Source organism: Phaethon lepturus, unplaced genomic scaffold (assembly GCF_000687285.1).
Source record: "Phaethon lepturus isolate BGI_N335 unplaced genomic scaffold, ASM68728v1 scaffold43155, whole genome shotgun sequence".
NCBI lineage: Eukaryota > Metazoa > Chordata > Aves > Phaethontiformes > Phaethontidae > Phaethon > Phaethon lepturus.
In genome coordinates, this window is record NW_010539235.1 from 1933 (window position 1) to 15229 (window position 13297).

General features: G+C 51.4%; 1 protein-coding gene across 1 annotated transcript; it reads left to right on the top strand.

Annotated features, from left to right (window-relative positions):
• The first annotated feature begins 251 nt into the window (after positions 1-251).
• Positions 252-12899, top strand: MOB3C (MOB kinase activator 3C). Its single transcript, XM_010287058.1, has 3 exons — positions 252-669; positions 9682-9884; positions 12870-12899. The coding sequence occupies exons 1-3, from the start codon at positions 252-254 to the stop codon at positions 12897-12899; spliced, it is 651 nt and encodes a 216-aa protein (XP_010285360.1).
• Positions 12900-13297: the final 398 nt, after the last annotated feature.

Genomic DNA, 13297 nt, shown 5'->3' on the forward strand with positions numbered 1-13297 from the left:
GTCACCTTGGTGAGCGTAGAACGGCCAGGAGCTCACCTCAAATCTCTGTCCTGATGCCCTGCTACAGTGGCGGGGCCAGCCAACATCCTGGTGCGAATTCGTCCCTGCAAGTGTGCCCACGTGTGCAGCTGCCTTCATAGGTGACCGAAATTTCTCTTTCTCCTCCCAGAAACCTCCACCCCTGAAGACTCCAGCCTTGCGTTTCGCGTTGCGCTGAGCCTCTGCCCTCGCCCTGGCCGTCCCTGCCCACGATGGCATTGTGTCTCAAGCAAGTCTTCAACAAAGACAAAACGTTTCGTCCCCGAAAGAGGTTTGAGCCGGGCACCCAGCGCTTTGAGCTGTACAAGAAAGCCCAGGCATCCCTCAAGTCTGGGCTGGACCTGAAAGCGGTGGTGCAGCTGCCTCCTGGTGAGAGCATCAACGACTGGATCGCCGTGCATGTGGTGGACTTCTTCAACCGCATCAACCTCATCTATGGCACCATGTCGGAGTACTGCACAGAGAAGAGCTGTCCCATCATGTCGGGTGGGCTCAAGTATGAGTACAGGTGGCAGGACGATAGCAAATACAAGAAGCCAACCAAGCTGTCGGCTCCGCAGTACATGTGTATGCTGATGGACTGGATCGAGATGCTCATTAATAACGAGGACATCTTTCCCACCAGGATAGGTGAGTGTGCTCTGGTTCTTCGCAGAAAGGCTGGGGTTGTAACCAGTGCAGGTTCCCAAGCCATCAGTGCACCTTAGGGTTGGTATTGCTGAACTTTGTGATCCCAAGGATCGCAGCCTTTCCTGTTACAGGTGGCTGTTGCACACCCCCTTGCTGCAAACTGAGCTTGGGATTCCTCATCCGGCTCCTGGGGGATGTGTTGTTCTTTTTGGTGCTTGAACTTCTTCCACGTATTCTGTGACTGTGAGAAATGAGAGCTGGTGGGTCATCAGCTCCCTTGCTGTTCCTCAAGGAGCTGAGCCGCAGGGCTGGTTAGAGTTGGTCCTCACATCCCTGCAGCATGCTCTTCTCTTGACTAGCCAACTCCATTTCTTTCTGATTTTCCAGGTAGGTTCATGGTCCCCAGGTCTAACCCTTATCCCACGTTCCTGCTCCACTTCTAAGCTCCTTTCTATCTCTGCTAATTCATCTCAGCCCTGACGATACATCACATCTTGCTCTTTAAGCTGAGGCATTGCCCAAACAGAGATGTCTGATGCAGGATCTGGCCTTTCCAGCTGCCAACCCCTAGCATGTATGATGCATCCCTGAAAAAAGTTTGGCCTCAAGAGCTTGCAGCAGCTGCCAAAGGCAACACAGCTTGCAAACCCTCTGCTGCTGACCTGCAGCGCTTGGCAGCTGCCGGGGTTGATATCAGCACTGCTACTTAGCTGCTTTCTTGTAGTTTGGGGAGATGGCAGTCTGGGTAGAGCCGTGCCGGATCCTTGTGCCGGAGGACAGCCAGATAGGCTGCCTTTGGGGTGCGCAGGGGAGTGAGCCCTTGGGATTCACCGGGGGCATTTGCTGCACCGTGGAGGCATCCATCCCTCGTGGGCTCCACACAGCCCGGCGGACAGAGGAGGCTGGAAGTGTGGCTGGCTGACAGCGCTGGTGCAGGATGCTCTGTGCCAGCAGCCCCAGCTCTGCTGGGGACAGCAAAGTCCTCGTTGATTCTGGCTGCAGCTAGCCACAGGCTCGCTGCTGCCAGGGCCTGAAACAGCAGCCGCAGGGTACAGGTGGATCTTCCATTTTCCAAGACGTCTTGTTCCCAAGGAGAAGCTCTGTCTGCTGTTAAAAGCGGGGCTGCAGATGTGGATTTACTCCATTTTCCCTCCGGCCAGAAAGGAGAGTGTCCTGGTCCAATTTCATGCTTTTCAGGTAGAATTTGGGATGTGATGCTGCCTGAAAGCTGCTCTGTGGAGTCAGGTCTACAGGGAATCTTAACACTGCAGCAAGCAGGCAGCCACAGAGGGACGGCAGCATCGCGGCACCCTCCACTCTCCCACTCATCCCCCAGAGGCACAAGAGCCAAGTACAGTCATGGCCCTGCTGGTTTTCACCCCCTCTCTGGCACTTCTCCTTCCGAGGTGTAACACATCCCCATGTGAGGAGAGACGCTGGTGCCTCTGGTTTCCACTTCTTTTGTTTTGGCGTGGGGATAGTTCTGCGGAAGGTCATGGGGCAAACCCATTTTTTTTTTCTCTTCTAAAGCCATTCCCAGGGTCCCTCTTCCAAGGTGCTTTTTGGAGGGTGGGACCCTCATGTCCCTGAGTGGCTTCAGTCCCCTTGCTGGCGTGTCTCAGTGCTTCTAGCCTCACACACACAAAAGGGAAGTTAGCCTGAGATCGCACTTTAAAACACATGAAAGGCTGTTGTTATCAGTGGGGGGAGGAGGGAGCCGGTGGCAGTTTGTTGTCAGTACGTCCCCAATTAACTGCCTTTCACTGGCCTGCCTTGTGCACGGCATAATTGCTCGGCAGCTCTGGCATTTCAGAAGATGGAGGTGTTTGGCCGAAGGGAAATGTCACATCTGCCCGTTCCTGACGGGCTGCTCCTCGTCACCGCGCCGGATGATGGGGGAGGCTGGGGGACGCGCCGCGGGGAGGGATGCGGGGCTTGGGGAGAGCGGCCAGGGCGAGCAAACCAAGATGCTCAGCCACCCTCCTGAAGAGCCAGCACTTTGGGAAAAGACCCGGGACAAGGGGAGGTAAGGCACTGAGAGGACACAGGGGAGATGTGAGCTGTTTTAAGGAGGGGGAAGAAGTCTGACAAGGTGACAGAGGGGAAAAAGAAATTTTATGCCTTGAGGTTGAGGTGAGGCTCTTCAATATTAGTAGTAGAGGATGGGATTTAGCATGAAGGTTTGTTCCACTCCTGCTCACACTGGAGAGGTACACTGGCACGGGTGACCACCATCTCGGCGGGTGTTTCATGAGCTGCATGCATCTCAGCTTTCTTTCCCGGCCCCTCTTTGCCATGTGCAGTAGAACTGTCCCAGCACAAAGATTCCCCTGGCTAAGGCCAGCCGACCACAGACAAAACAGACTCTTTTTTTTTTTTTCTCTTCCCCCCGCCCCGAAACAGCAAGTGTTCCCCAAACTTGCTAACAGTGCCTGAGGCTAAACTCAGCATCCCTCTCCATCCGAAAGCTACAAAGCCTGAAGCAGTGCATGATTCAGAGGGACTCACTCACTCACGGCTGTCCTAACAGTTAAGGGGGAGGTATTTCATGGGTCAGAGTGGGGAAATCCTTCACCCTGGGGTGAGAGGCTCAGCAGAAAACGAGCAGAGATGGTTCACTGGCTTATGGACTCACAGTGCCCTTTGGCATCACGGGGGAGACCTTGGCTGCAGTAAAAGGGCACAAGTCCAGTGACCAGAGCAGAGCTGGGCTGATTTGCACCACTAAAGCATCTGGTCCTTCAGTATGTCAGAGCTGTAGAGGTGGTAGGGGAGCAGAGTGACCCAGGTGACAAACACCTTTGGTTTAGCCAAACTGTGTGATGCAGACCTGGTGCTGGCTCTGCAGCGAGGCCGGAGGGACAGCCGACATCCGAAATGGCAGCAAGGGAGCCCGAGGCCAGCAGACAGCTTGTGACCTGGCAGTTAACCAGCAGCGCAGAAGCCCTCGGATGGCACGCTTGCACCAGCAGAAAATCCCCATGGTGGTTTAATGGGGCCAGGGGGGCTGCCAAGCCTTCTGCGTAGCACAGCAAGGGTCTGGGGGAGATACTGTGTCTTCCTCATCCCCAGGGAAATCCACCTGCAGGGCTTGGTCCCACTTAAAAAGGCTTCACTGTATAATCCTTCCTCTGGAGCAGAAACCTGTTTGTCTGCCGGTCAAGACGAGACAAATCCCTGCATGGGGTGAGCTATGCCAACCTGATCGCTCTAAATCGACAGCAGCAGCAGCTTTCTCAGTTGACCCATATCAGTTTGCATGTGCTACTGCTCTGTTTCCACTCTTCCAACCAATGTAGCTGCTCTGAAAAATACATTTAAATGGAGAATAAGCATTGTTCCCATGCAGGGAGAAGAATAAATGATTCTACAGGTGTATTTTCACCAGCTGGTAAAACTATATCAGTAGGTTTCTGCAGTGAGTGGCCACATGAACAAATTACCACCTGGAAAATATCGGCTCCTCCTGGTAATCGTTCTGGCCCAAGGTGCCTGGTTTTAGGGAGCTGCTGCTGGGCAGTAGGGTGCTGGGGAGGAGCGCTGGGTAGAGGGGGTTTGCAGGGCCCGTGGCAGTCAGCTGTGTCTGCACCGGTCAGCCCAGCACCGGGCTGCGGGTTGCACAAGGCCAGGCGTCCTACTTCAGCACCATCGCCGCTGCCGAAACCTCTCTGTTACTAAACCAGCATGGACGCGGGGCTTGGACCAGACCCAGTGCTGGAAACACCCTGTGCTCTCTGCCAAATGTGCCTGTGGCTCTAAAGAGCATCTGTCACAGGAGACTTTGGAACAGTTCTTGGAAAGCTTTTCAAGACTTAAGCTCTGCCATTTAAGCGTAGTCCCAAAATAGTTATTAAAAAAAAACAGAGAAAACTTAGTGTGAAATTATCCGATACCTTCTCTCCATAACAACAGGAGGAAAATGCTCAGAATTCAGCTAATTATTGATGTTCTCTCAGCTGGCTATTTTTTACATGATTTGGGTTTTTTTTTTTCTGCCTATTTTCTTTCAAAATTAACAACAAACCAGCTTGCAGCTGCCATCATGCCATTAGTTTTAAATGAGGCTTTAAAGACTTATTTTTAGGAAAAAATGAGTCACTGAACACCACGGTGGCCAAAACGGAATTGAGAAATAATAACAACAACAATAATTCATCATGTAGTTCACTGAATTACTGCTTTGGCAGAGGGGGAAAAAAATACAATTGCCAAGAAGCAAAATAGCTTTCCAGTACTGATTCATCATGAAAAAATTAAATTGGCTGGAGCACGAGGGTTAGGGACGAGAGAGATGGCAGGAAAGATCCAAGAGCCATTCGCGGTCCTTGACTGTAAGCGCAGGTACTTTGTTACCTCTCATTTTCATTTCTTGTTACACATGGTCCTACATGGTTTCCTTATGTTTTGAAGCAATCAGCACAGAGCGCGGAAAACAGACTTCTTGGAGCATTAAATCACATCTTGGGGTTTTCAAGCAAAACATCCAAGATAAACTGAAGGTGCTAATTCATTTCAGGGCTGTGAGTCGCGCCGCTCGCCAGCGCCCCGGCTGCATTGCAGTGAGTGAAATTGTACCTGCTGCACTTACAGCTTTTGCCCTGGCTTGCAGCATGGGTATGGTTCTCCCCTTCCTGCTGCTGTGGATGGCTGCTCTACTCCGCTCCTCCTGGGATCAGGCTCTGTTCCCGCGCTGGGACAGGCGATGCTCCCAGCCACCGGCTGTCTGGTCTCTGCGCAGCGTCTGGTTAGCACACGCCTGTGATCACAGGTGGAGAAAAAGAGCTGACCTTGTGTATATTCGTTTTTCCTGGCCTCTGAGCAAGCCCACATTGTTCCTGGTGCTCCCCTCCTCATCACGCCAGAAGAGTCAGAGGAGAGCCACCACCTGCCAAATAGTGGGTTTGCTGCTGCCTCCTCCGAGGTTTGCTGAATGGTGAGCACCAGTGATTTAAATATAAAGGTAATTTCAACACCTTTAAATCAGCCCAGGTGGGTTCTGTGGTGTTCTGCTGTACCTTGGTGCAGCTGGGACCAGCATTAGTGGGATGCATGGGGATGGCATTGCTGGGTGCCTGTATGTGTGTAGGGCTGGGGAGGGTGAAGCAAGCCCAAGCAGCATCACCCTGCGAGGGTGGTTTAGCAAAACTTGGGGCTCCATCCTGACTTTCCCCTGGCCCACCACACTTCTGCTAACAGGTCATCTCAGCTGTGCAGAGTCAGTCCCACCAGCCTCATCCCTTCGTCTCACCAAGCTGCTGCTCCTGCTGGTTTGTGCCAGCTAAACATCTGCAAGGGCAGGATGGGCACGTGGCCGGTGCCGAGATCCTCGTCCCAGGGCTTTCCCGTTGCTGGGATGTGCTGGCTGCCATGCGTGCCTGGCTGCAGGAGAAGGCACAGCCTGCTCTCGCTGTGTCCCCTCGCGTGCTGGAGAGGTTGTCACACGCGTTGTCTGCTGGACATCCGCTGCACCAGCAGCCGTGACCCAGGGCAAGCCATACTTACGCCAGATCTTTCTGCTGCTTCCCCCAGCTAGGCCAGATGCAGCCTTTACTGGAGAGCCCTTTCCTTTCAGCTCTGGGTGAGGGGATGGGGAATTTCCCCGGCTCCTTGCCAGCACGGCCAGTGCCTGCTGGGGCTGCTGCAGGTTCCTTCCCAAGCCCCTGGAAATCAGCAGCGAGGCATGGCTGCTGCTGGTGGAGGCAGCCTGCTTGTCAGATATCTGCCCCGCTTCCTTCCTGTGCGGAAGTGCTTTGATCAACTGGCGCAGGCCCCCGTGCTGGGTGCGGGGTCCAGTCGAGCATCCATAGCCTGTATTGAGGGTCCTGGCAGAGGAGGCACAGACGTGGCTCAGCATGGGGAGAGAAAGCAGGATCTGATGGCCCAGGGTTGTGCCTTGTGCTGCTGGGGCTGCTTGTGCCTCCCTGGGCATGTGTGCAAGTGAGAGGGGTGATGTGGGGAGAAAGAGCTGGAGCTGGACCCCAGTGATCCCTGGACCCAAAGGACCATAGTGGGTGGTGGTATCATGACATGGTAGGGTGAGGGGTAACCTGTAGGAGTCCCTTAGTGACAGCCAGCCACCACTACAGCCTGGCCATGGTTGGAGGGGATGGCCGCACACTGACACCTTGTGATGGACACAAAGAGCAGCCCAGCTTCACCTCCTGGGAGCTGCTGCTGGCTTCATATGAAAGCACAGTGGTGGGGTAGCCCAGAAGGGTACTTGTAGGTCCTGGCAGCTTTATGATGTCTTTCCAGTCATCGTTAGCTCAGCAGCTCCCATAGCTGCCGATCAACCACGAGATTTGGACTAGATGACTTTTAAAGTTCACTTCCAACCCAAACTATTCTATGATTTATGCTAAATCTCTGTTCCCGGATGGAGGAGCTGCTTTTGGAGAACCCAGGATGTAGCTGGAGGTGTCTCCCCTCTAAGTCTCATCTGCCAGCATGTCCATGAAGACCCACTGGTAACTGATTTATAGGACAAGACAGTTCCTGGCTAACCTCAGGACAAACGTGGTGGAAAGCCACTTGTCACCATCTGCCAGCTCCGGAGGCAGCTCATCTAACAGCACTATCTGGACCATAGACACTATCAGCCCTGGGAGTCTTGAGATCCTTTTGATCTGCTCTTCACTGTCTGATCTCATTTCTTTCTCAGCTCAGCACTGGGTTGAGGTTTGCTGCTTTCCTTCACTATTGCTCTTTGCAGTTTGGCGATAAACTCCCAGTGGCTGGTCAGGGCTGGTCAGGCTTTCTCGCTGCCTGCTTTGACTGGAGAAGGCATTAGGCAAGTGGGACAGGCGACAAACTGGAGGCAACAAATGCGTTGCGGTCTGCCTGCTGGCACCTTGCTGAGCTCCTGGCAGTGACTGCTCGCCTCTGGTCCCAGGGAGACAGGCTGTTCAGAACAGTGTGTATTCCCCAGCTGGGGCCTGGCAACATGTGCTCATCAGAAATTACTTGCTGTGATTAACTTTTTCTTTGTTAAAGAAAAAACGTTTCTTGACTGGTTCTTCAAAGCTGGTCTGCAGGGCCCACCCTAGTGGCATGTCTGAGTCCCCAGCTGGGTGATTACAGCTTTTGTTTGCTCAGCAGATTCTCACTTGGTGCAAAAAGCTCAAATGAAGCCATCGATAAAGCACCGTGTCCCTCCTGACTGCAGGGAAACTTGGAGATCTCTCTGTCATCCCTGCCCTTACCAGACTGGCAGGCAAGGAGAGCTCTGCAGTCAGGAGTGCCGGGCAGAAGCAGCTCTCCAGTACCATCTCTAAGCTGCGGGCATGGGGAGAGCCTGATTGTACTTTGCCAGATGTGAACACCTTTCCCAGAAAGTCCTAAGAGGGTCTGTTAGGGCTGGCAGTGAAATGGGTCATGCCGAGGTCCCTGCTGCAGAAGCAGCCCTGGGGCTTCAGCGTGCTCGTGGTTAGGCAGAGTGGTGGCCGTGAATCAGTCTCAAAACCACCCCTCTGGGTTCGTGCGATGCTGAGCCGATACACGTGTCCTCCTCCAAGTGGTGGCTGGGACATCCACCTGTGGCATGAGCACACGTGCTTCTGCCCTGTCCGCTGCACCCACGCTGTGCACGAAGCCACGGGAGACGGGGCTGGGCTGAGGGTGACTCTGTTTTAGACCAAAGATCATTTTCCATTATGGGTGTTGTGATACTGAACCCAGCACCCGCCGGACCCTGGCTGTTGAAATCACAGGCTCCATGCATGATGTTGGAGGGACAGATCCTTTGTGTTTGCCACGCACGGAGGAGAGGGGCATGGCACTGCTGCTGGGAAACAAAACTGCCAGGAGCCTTTGGGAAAAATAGTTTAATTGCCTAGTGAAGCTGATGAGAAAGATTCAAAGATAAAACGTCCACTTTTACTTTTTTTTAGCTAAGAGATTAGCTGATGCTTTCCACAGTGCAAATTGTGTGAGCTGGCCATGGTTGAGCGGAGATTATTTGGAAAGATTTTTAAGAGGTTATGTGCTGCGTTAAGAAGCAGCTAAGGGAGGAGGCTGGTACAACCGTGGGAAGGGAGGTTTTTATTTTGTTCTTTGCAAATTTGCATTGAATTGCTCAGGGGAGAGGAAGAAGCTTCAGGAAAACAAATTCCAGTTGTTTCATTTTCATCCTCCCCAGAAACACGTTCAGAGTTCCAAAGCCATGTTCCCTTTAGAGATTTACACCAAGCTTGCTGACACTGACTCTATCACACCTCTGAGATTTTCACTATGATAGCAGTGCATTTAGACAAGGATGGAAATGTAGAGTATGAAATTGTGTCCTTTGGTGGGACAAGGCTAGAAGTATAGAACAATGTGTGGTGGGCCCAGTTCTTGCACGGCTTGGGAGGACATCTCAGGAGGGAGCACCATACAGGTGCAATGAAATTACAACCTAAGCATCATTAAGAGGGGCAGTTCTTCCTGTTTTAATGAGACGTTTGTTGAAAAGAAGGATCAGGAAAAATGGTAGGAACCCCACCTGTTTCTGTTGATGCATCAGAAGTGATGTTTGAGGGTGTGTGGAGGAAGAAAAACAGTATGACCCATACTTTTGATTCAGAGGACGAGGGAAGGTACCTTTTCTGCTGGGAGGAGGTTTAGTTTTGGTCATGGACCTGGGTAAACACAATTTGACTTATGCCATGCCTGCACAGGCTTGTAGGGGAAAGGCAGGGAGAGAGGGCAGAAGGAACCTCTGCCAGATTGCTCTGGATAGAGCCAGATGTGGGGAGATGTGGCCTCCTCCACTGGATGAGAAATCTTCTGTCCTAGGGCAACTCCCCAGATCCTCAGACCATGCCTGTGTGAAATTGCTAGTTGGGCAGTGAGGAAGTATGTGGGAAGAGCTAGATGGCACATTGCCTCGGTGTAGCTGTCACTCTTGACATTAGCCAAGGGATTCTTTCCTCATCATCCACAACTACCTACTAAGCATGACAGTGAAATTTAAATGCCAGCTTTTTTTGTGTGAAACGGTCAAATGGCTTCCAACTTGCTTCTGCTTTGCAGGTGTTCCCTTCCCCAAGCAGTTCCAGCAAGTTTGCACTAAGATCCTCACCCGCCTCTTCCGTGTCTTTGTCCATGTCTACATCCACCACTTTGACAGCATCATCAACATGGGTGCTGAGGCTCATGTCAACACCTGCTACAAACACTTTTACTACTTCATCAGGGAGTTCAGCCTCGTTGACCACCGGGAGCTGGAGCCTTTGGTAAGGATGCCTGCCCCAGGGATGGGGCAGTGAAGGGGTGAGAGTGGTGTGGGCTGAACACAGCACTGGTAGATTTAGGTGGGGGCTGAACTCTGAGCAGTGCAGTCACCCTCCCTGGACTCTTTCAGCCACCCTATTTCAGAAGCACACCCATGTTTTCTGTCCTGTAACCATCAGCCTTAGCGCTCTAAGAGAGAACTTCCCAGCAACACTGAGGAAATGCTTTACCCTTTGAAAGCCCTCCTTAAACTTTGCCTCTGCTGCCATGTCCATGAATCATTCTTCAGTATCCTCAGGGATACCGTAACCTAGCGTCCCTCTATACTGTCTTGATTGCTTTAATGCAATTTGCATATCAAAGTGTTTCCAGCCAGTTGTGTCCACATGGCTTTCAGGGTCGGATTTGAGCCCAAGTCTCCTCTCCACTTGAGTGAGGAATCTCAAAAAACCTTAAAGTCTTGAGTTTTCTTATCAGCGGACTAAGGTCCCTACTTGAGGTCCTGGTATGAATTACAATGAGACTGCAGGAAGGCAAGCTCTAATAGGACATGCAGCTCCAGACAACAGCTATAGAGGCCAAGCCGGAGAGGCCTCGCTGGAGCTCCAAGTTTCTCTGCAGCCTCCCTTGGGAAGCAATTAGCCAGGCAGAGAGTGAGAGTCCCTGAAAACAGCAGGACTGGTGGGAAGCAGAGGCCAGACAGCCTGGGCACATAAACTAGAAAATGCACATAGTTAGTTTTGTAAGAAAGAGAAGCAAGTGTGTCACAGGCAAAGTTGAGTGTGGACTGACCTAGGGAGGACATGCTGCAATGGAGAGAATTAATAGGGAACCCAGTAGTTAGCCGACTGTGATAAGGGCTGGATTGCAGAAAAGGCCGTATCCAGCAGCAAAGACCCAGGGAAGACCAAGAGGATCTAATCTCAGAGAGAAAAGGAGTTGAGAAAAGTTCCAGTATCAGCTGCCTGTTTAAGAGTATCTGGGGGTGGGGGGGATGCCCCTGCCCCTAAGTGCTAAGCGTTTTACTCCTCTGCTTTCATTTGTCTCAGCCAATTTGCTGCCTGTCTGCTCTGATTGTGATTTGGGGGGATGGAGAGATGATGATCTAATCAGGAGTGACTTGAATGACAAAGCATCTACATTAATTATTTCATAGAGTTTGATTGTGACCTATATCATCACAGTGGCCCTCAGCTCCAGAAAGTGGCAGCTCAGCGTCACTCTGTCCTCTGTTAGTCTTCCTCACCACCACTCCACATGACCAACTTCTTTAGCATTGATATACAGCCCATAATGGTGTCATCCCTTTGACTGATGCTTGCTAATATAAATAATTAGCACTTAATAGCCAAAGCAGAGGCTTACATTGCTAAATCGGCTTTCAATGCCAGTGACTCACATGAAACATGAGATGATTTATGGGTCTGGATAAATCTAAGATGAACAGATTTTCCTGTGTGATGCAACCAGGGTTAAACTACAAGGAAATGAGACACATTTACCCCTGGTCTATGTGTCTCATTTCTTGGTGTGCCCATTGTCTAGCATCCAAGCCGCAAGCAGACCCAACCACCTGGGAGATGTCCTTCCCTCAGGCAATGACTTGCTGTAAGTGTGTATGACAGTGTCCTGCAACCAGAGGTTGGCTGTGTCCAAGATGCAATGTGAGTTGCATGGAAAGAGGGACAAGTTGCTGCAGCTTATGAACAACTTTCAAAGACTGAAAGTAGTTCTTCTGGCCATGCTGTTACCCCAGGGCAGCTGCAGCTTGACATCGGTCCCAAAGTCTGCATGGGTTAGGATTGATCCAGTAGCTTCCAGCAGTATTTCTCTTTGCTGCAGGCAGGGAAGGGAAGTTTCTTCATGCATATCCCAGGGGCTTTCCAGTGAACCCCCGGGAGTCTGGTGTGGCTCCTGTTCATTTTGCTGTGGAGCGTGTGGGGAGCCTGGCGTTCATGCTGTTCTGGCTTGTTTCAAAAGCAGTTGTGAAGATGCACAAATAGTAACACCCAACCTCTGCAGCACCTTACACTTGACCTCAGTCCACTTTCCTGTGGCTAATTACTCTCCCCAGCCCAGGGCAGAGCACCAGTGACTTGCTTTGCTCATTCCCCTTCTCACTGGCCTGTACCATAGCTGTTGGTCTGTTCTTGAGTGTTTTTAAGTCCTGAAGGATTTAACCATCAGCTGGTTTGAGACTTAAGCAAGAACAGACAGTGTGTTGTATCTGCCTTCATTTTAGGCAAAGATTGCAGGGTTTAGTTTTTGCAAGTTCTCAAAGTTTGAGGAAAGGTGATAATCTCTCAGTAGGCATGAGATGAACTGTCCTTGAAAGATTCAGTCTCTTTTGACTGCCTCACGAGCCCAGACAACTGTCCTAACCTTGCATTTAGATGGCCAGATAGCCATCCTGGCTAAAGCATTTAGATAGCCATCCTGGCTAAAGAAAACAGTCTGTTAGGCTAAACAGAGCTCACTCTTGCAGGAGGTTTCCTGTGGCCTTGTTATTAGCACTCATTTGCATTGCAGTGTGACCTTGGGATCCCTTGCCAAAACCACAGCTCCTTTGGGTGAGCTGTTACTGCCTCCCAGAGCAAGAGCCAGAGGCAGCTCCGTGTCCAGTCTCCCTGGGCAGCTGCAAACGGAGGCTCTGAGAGCAGCACTGCCTCGTCTGGCTGCATCTTTGAGTCAGGAGTAGGATCTGCATCTTTCAACATCTCAGCCGATGCTCTTTCCTTGAACTGCTCTCAAAGCTAGGACACAGCCGAAATAACCTTGTGCCATAGGGACCGAGGAGCATGCCAGGAAGGACCTGCTGAGGCACAGCAGTTCCCAGGAGGGCTGGCATGGGAAAGAGAGAACACTCCCTGAGACTCCCATGGTTGCTTCCTTGGATTGTTTTTGTACACCTACCAAACTGCCTGACTCCACTAAAACCTGTCTTTTGCACTTACTGTTTCTTTCTTTTCTCTCCCCCTTCAATGCAGAAAGAAATGACAGAACGAATTTGCCACTGAAGCATTTTAGTAGGTGAACTCAGCTGGCTCATCTGGAGTCCGATGGGACAAGACTCCCTGTGGTGGGAGACCCCTCTCTTCCCAAGGACTCATTCTGGGCATTTCAACTCACTGAACTATGAACACTGCAGAAGAGCCTCTTCAGGCCGGGGCCAAATCCTAAGCTTGCCAAGCATCTCTGGACGGATTCCTTTTTTAATAGATCCCAGTCTCTGTTCTATGGCTTCTGTCGTAGAAAGCCACTGACTGGAGAACGAGACAAGTTTGGTTGACTTTTGCACACTCTGGTTTCTAAGACTCAATCCCGTATCTGATAATATCCCTTCAGCTACCGTTCCTCCTGTTTTGTCCTCAGCTATGCTGATCTCCAAATGTTTTATTAGTGATTCCTGCCCTCT

What these genes read in the sequence shown, in the direction of transcription:
- MOB3C (XM_010287058.1), top strand. Translation starts at nt 252, where the DNA reads ATGGCATTGTGTCTCAAGCAAGTCTTCAACAAAGACAAAACGTTTCGT. An exon ending in CATCTTTCCCACCAGGATAG is followed by an intron (nt 670 to 9,681) that starts GTGAGTGTGCTC and finishes TCTGCTTTGCAG; the next exon opens with GTGTTCCCTTCCCCAAGCAG. An exon ending in ACCGGGAGCTGGAGCCTTTG is followed by an intron (nt 9,885 to 12,869) that starts GTAAGGATGCCT and finishes CCTTCAATGCAG; the next exon opens with AAAGAAATGACAGAACGAAT.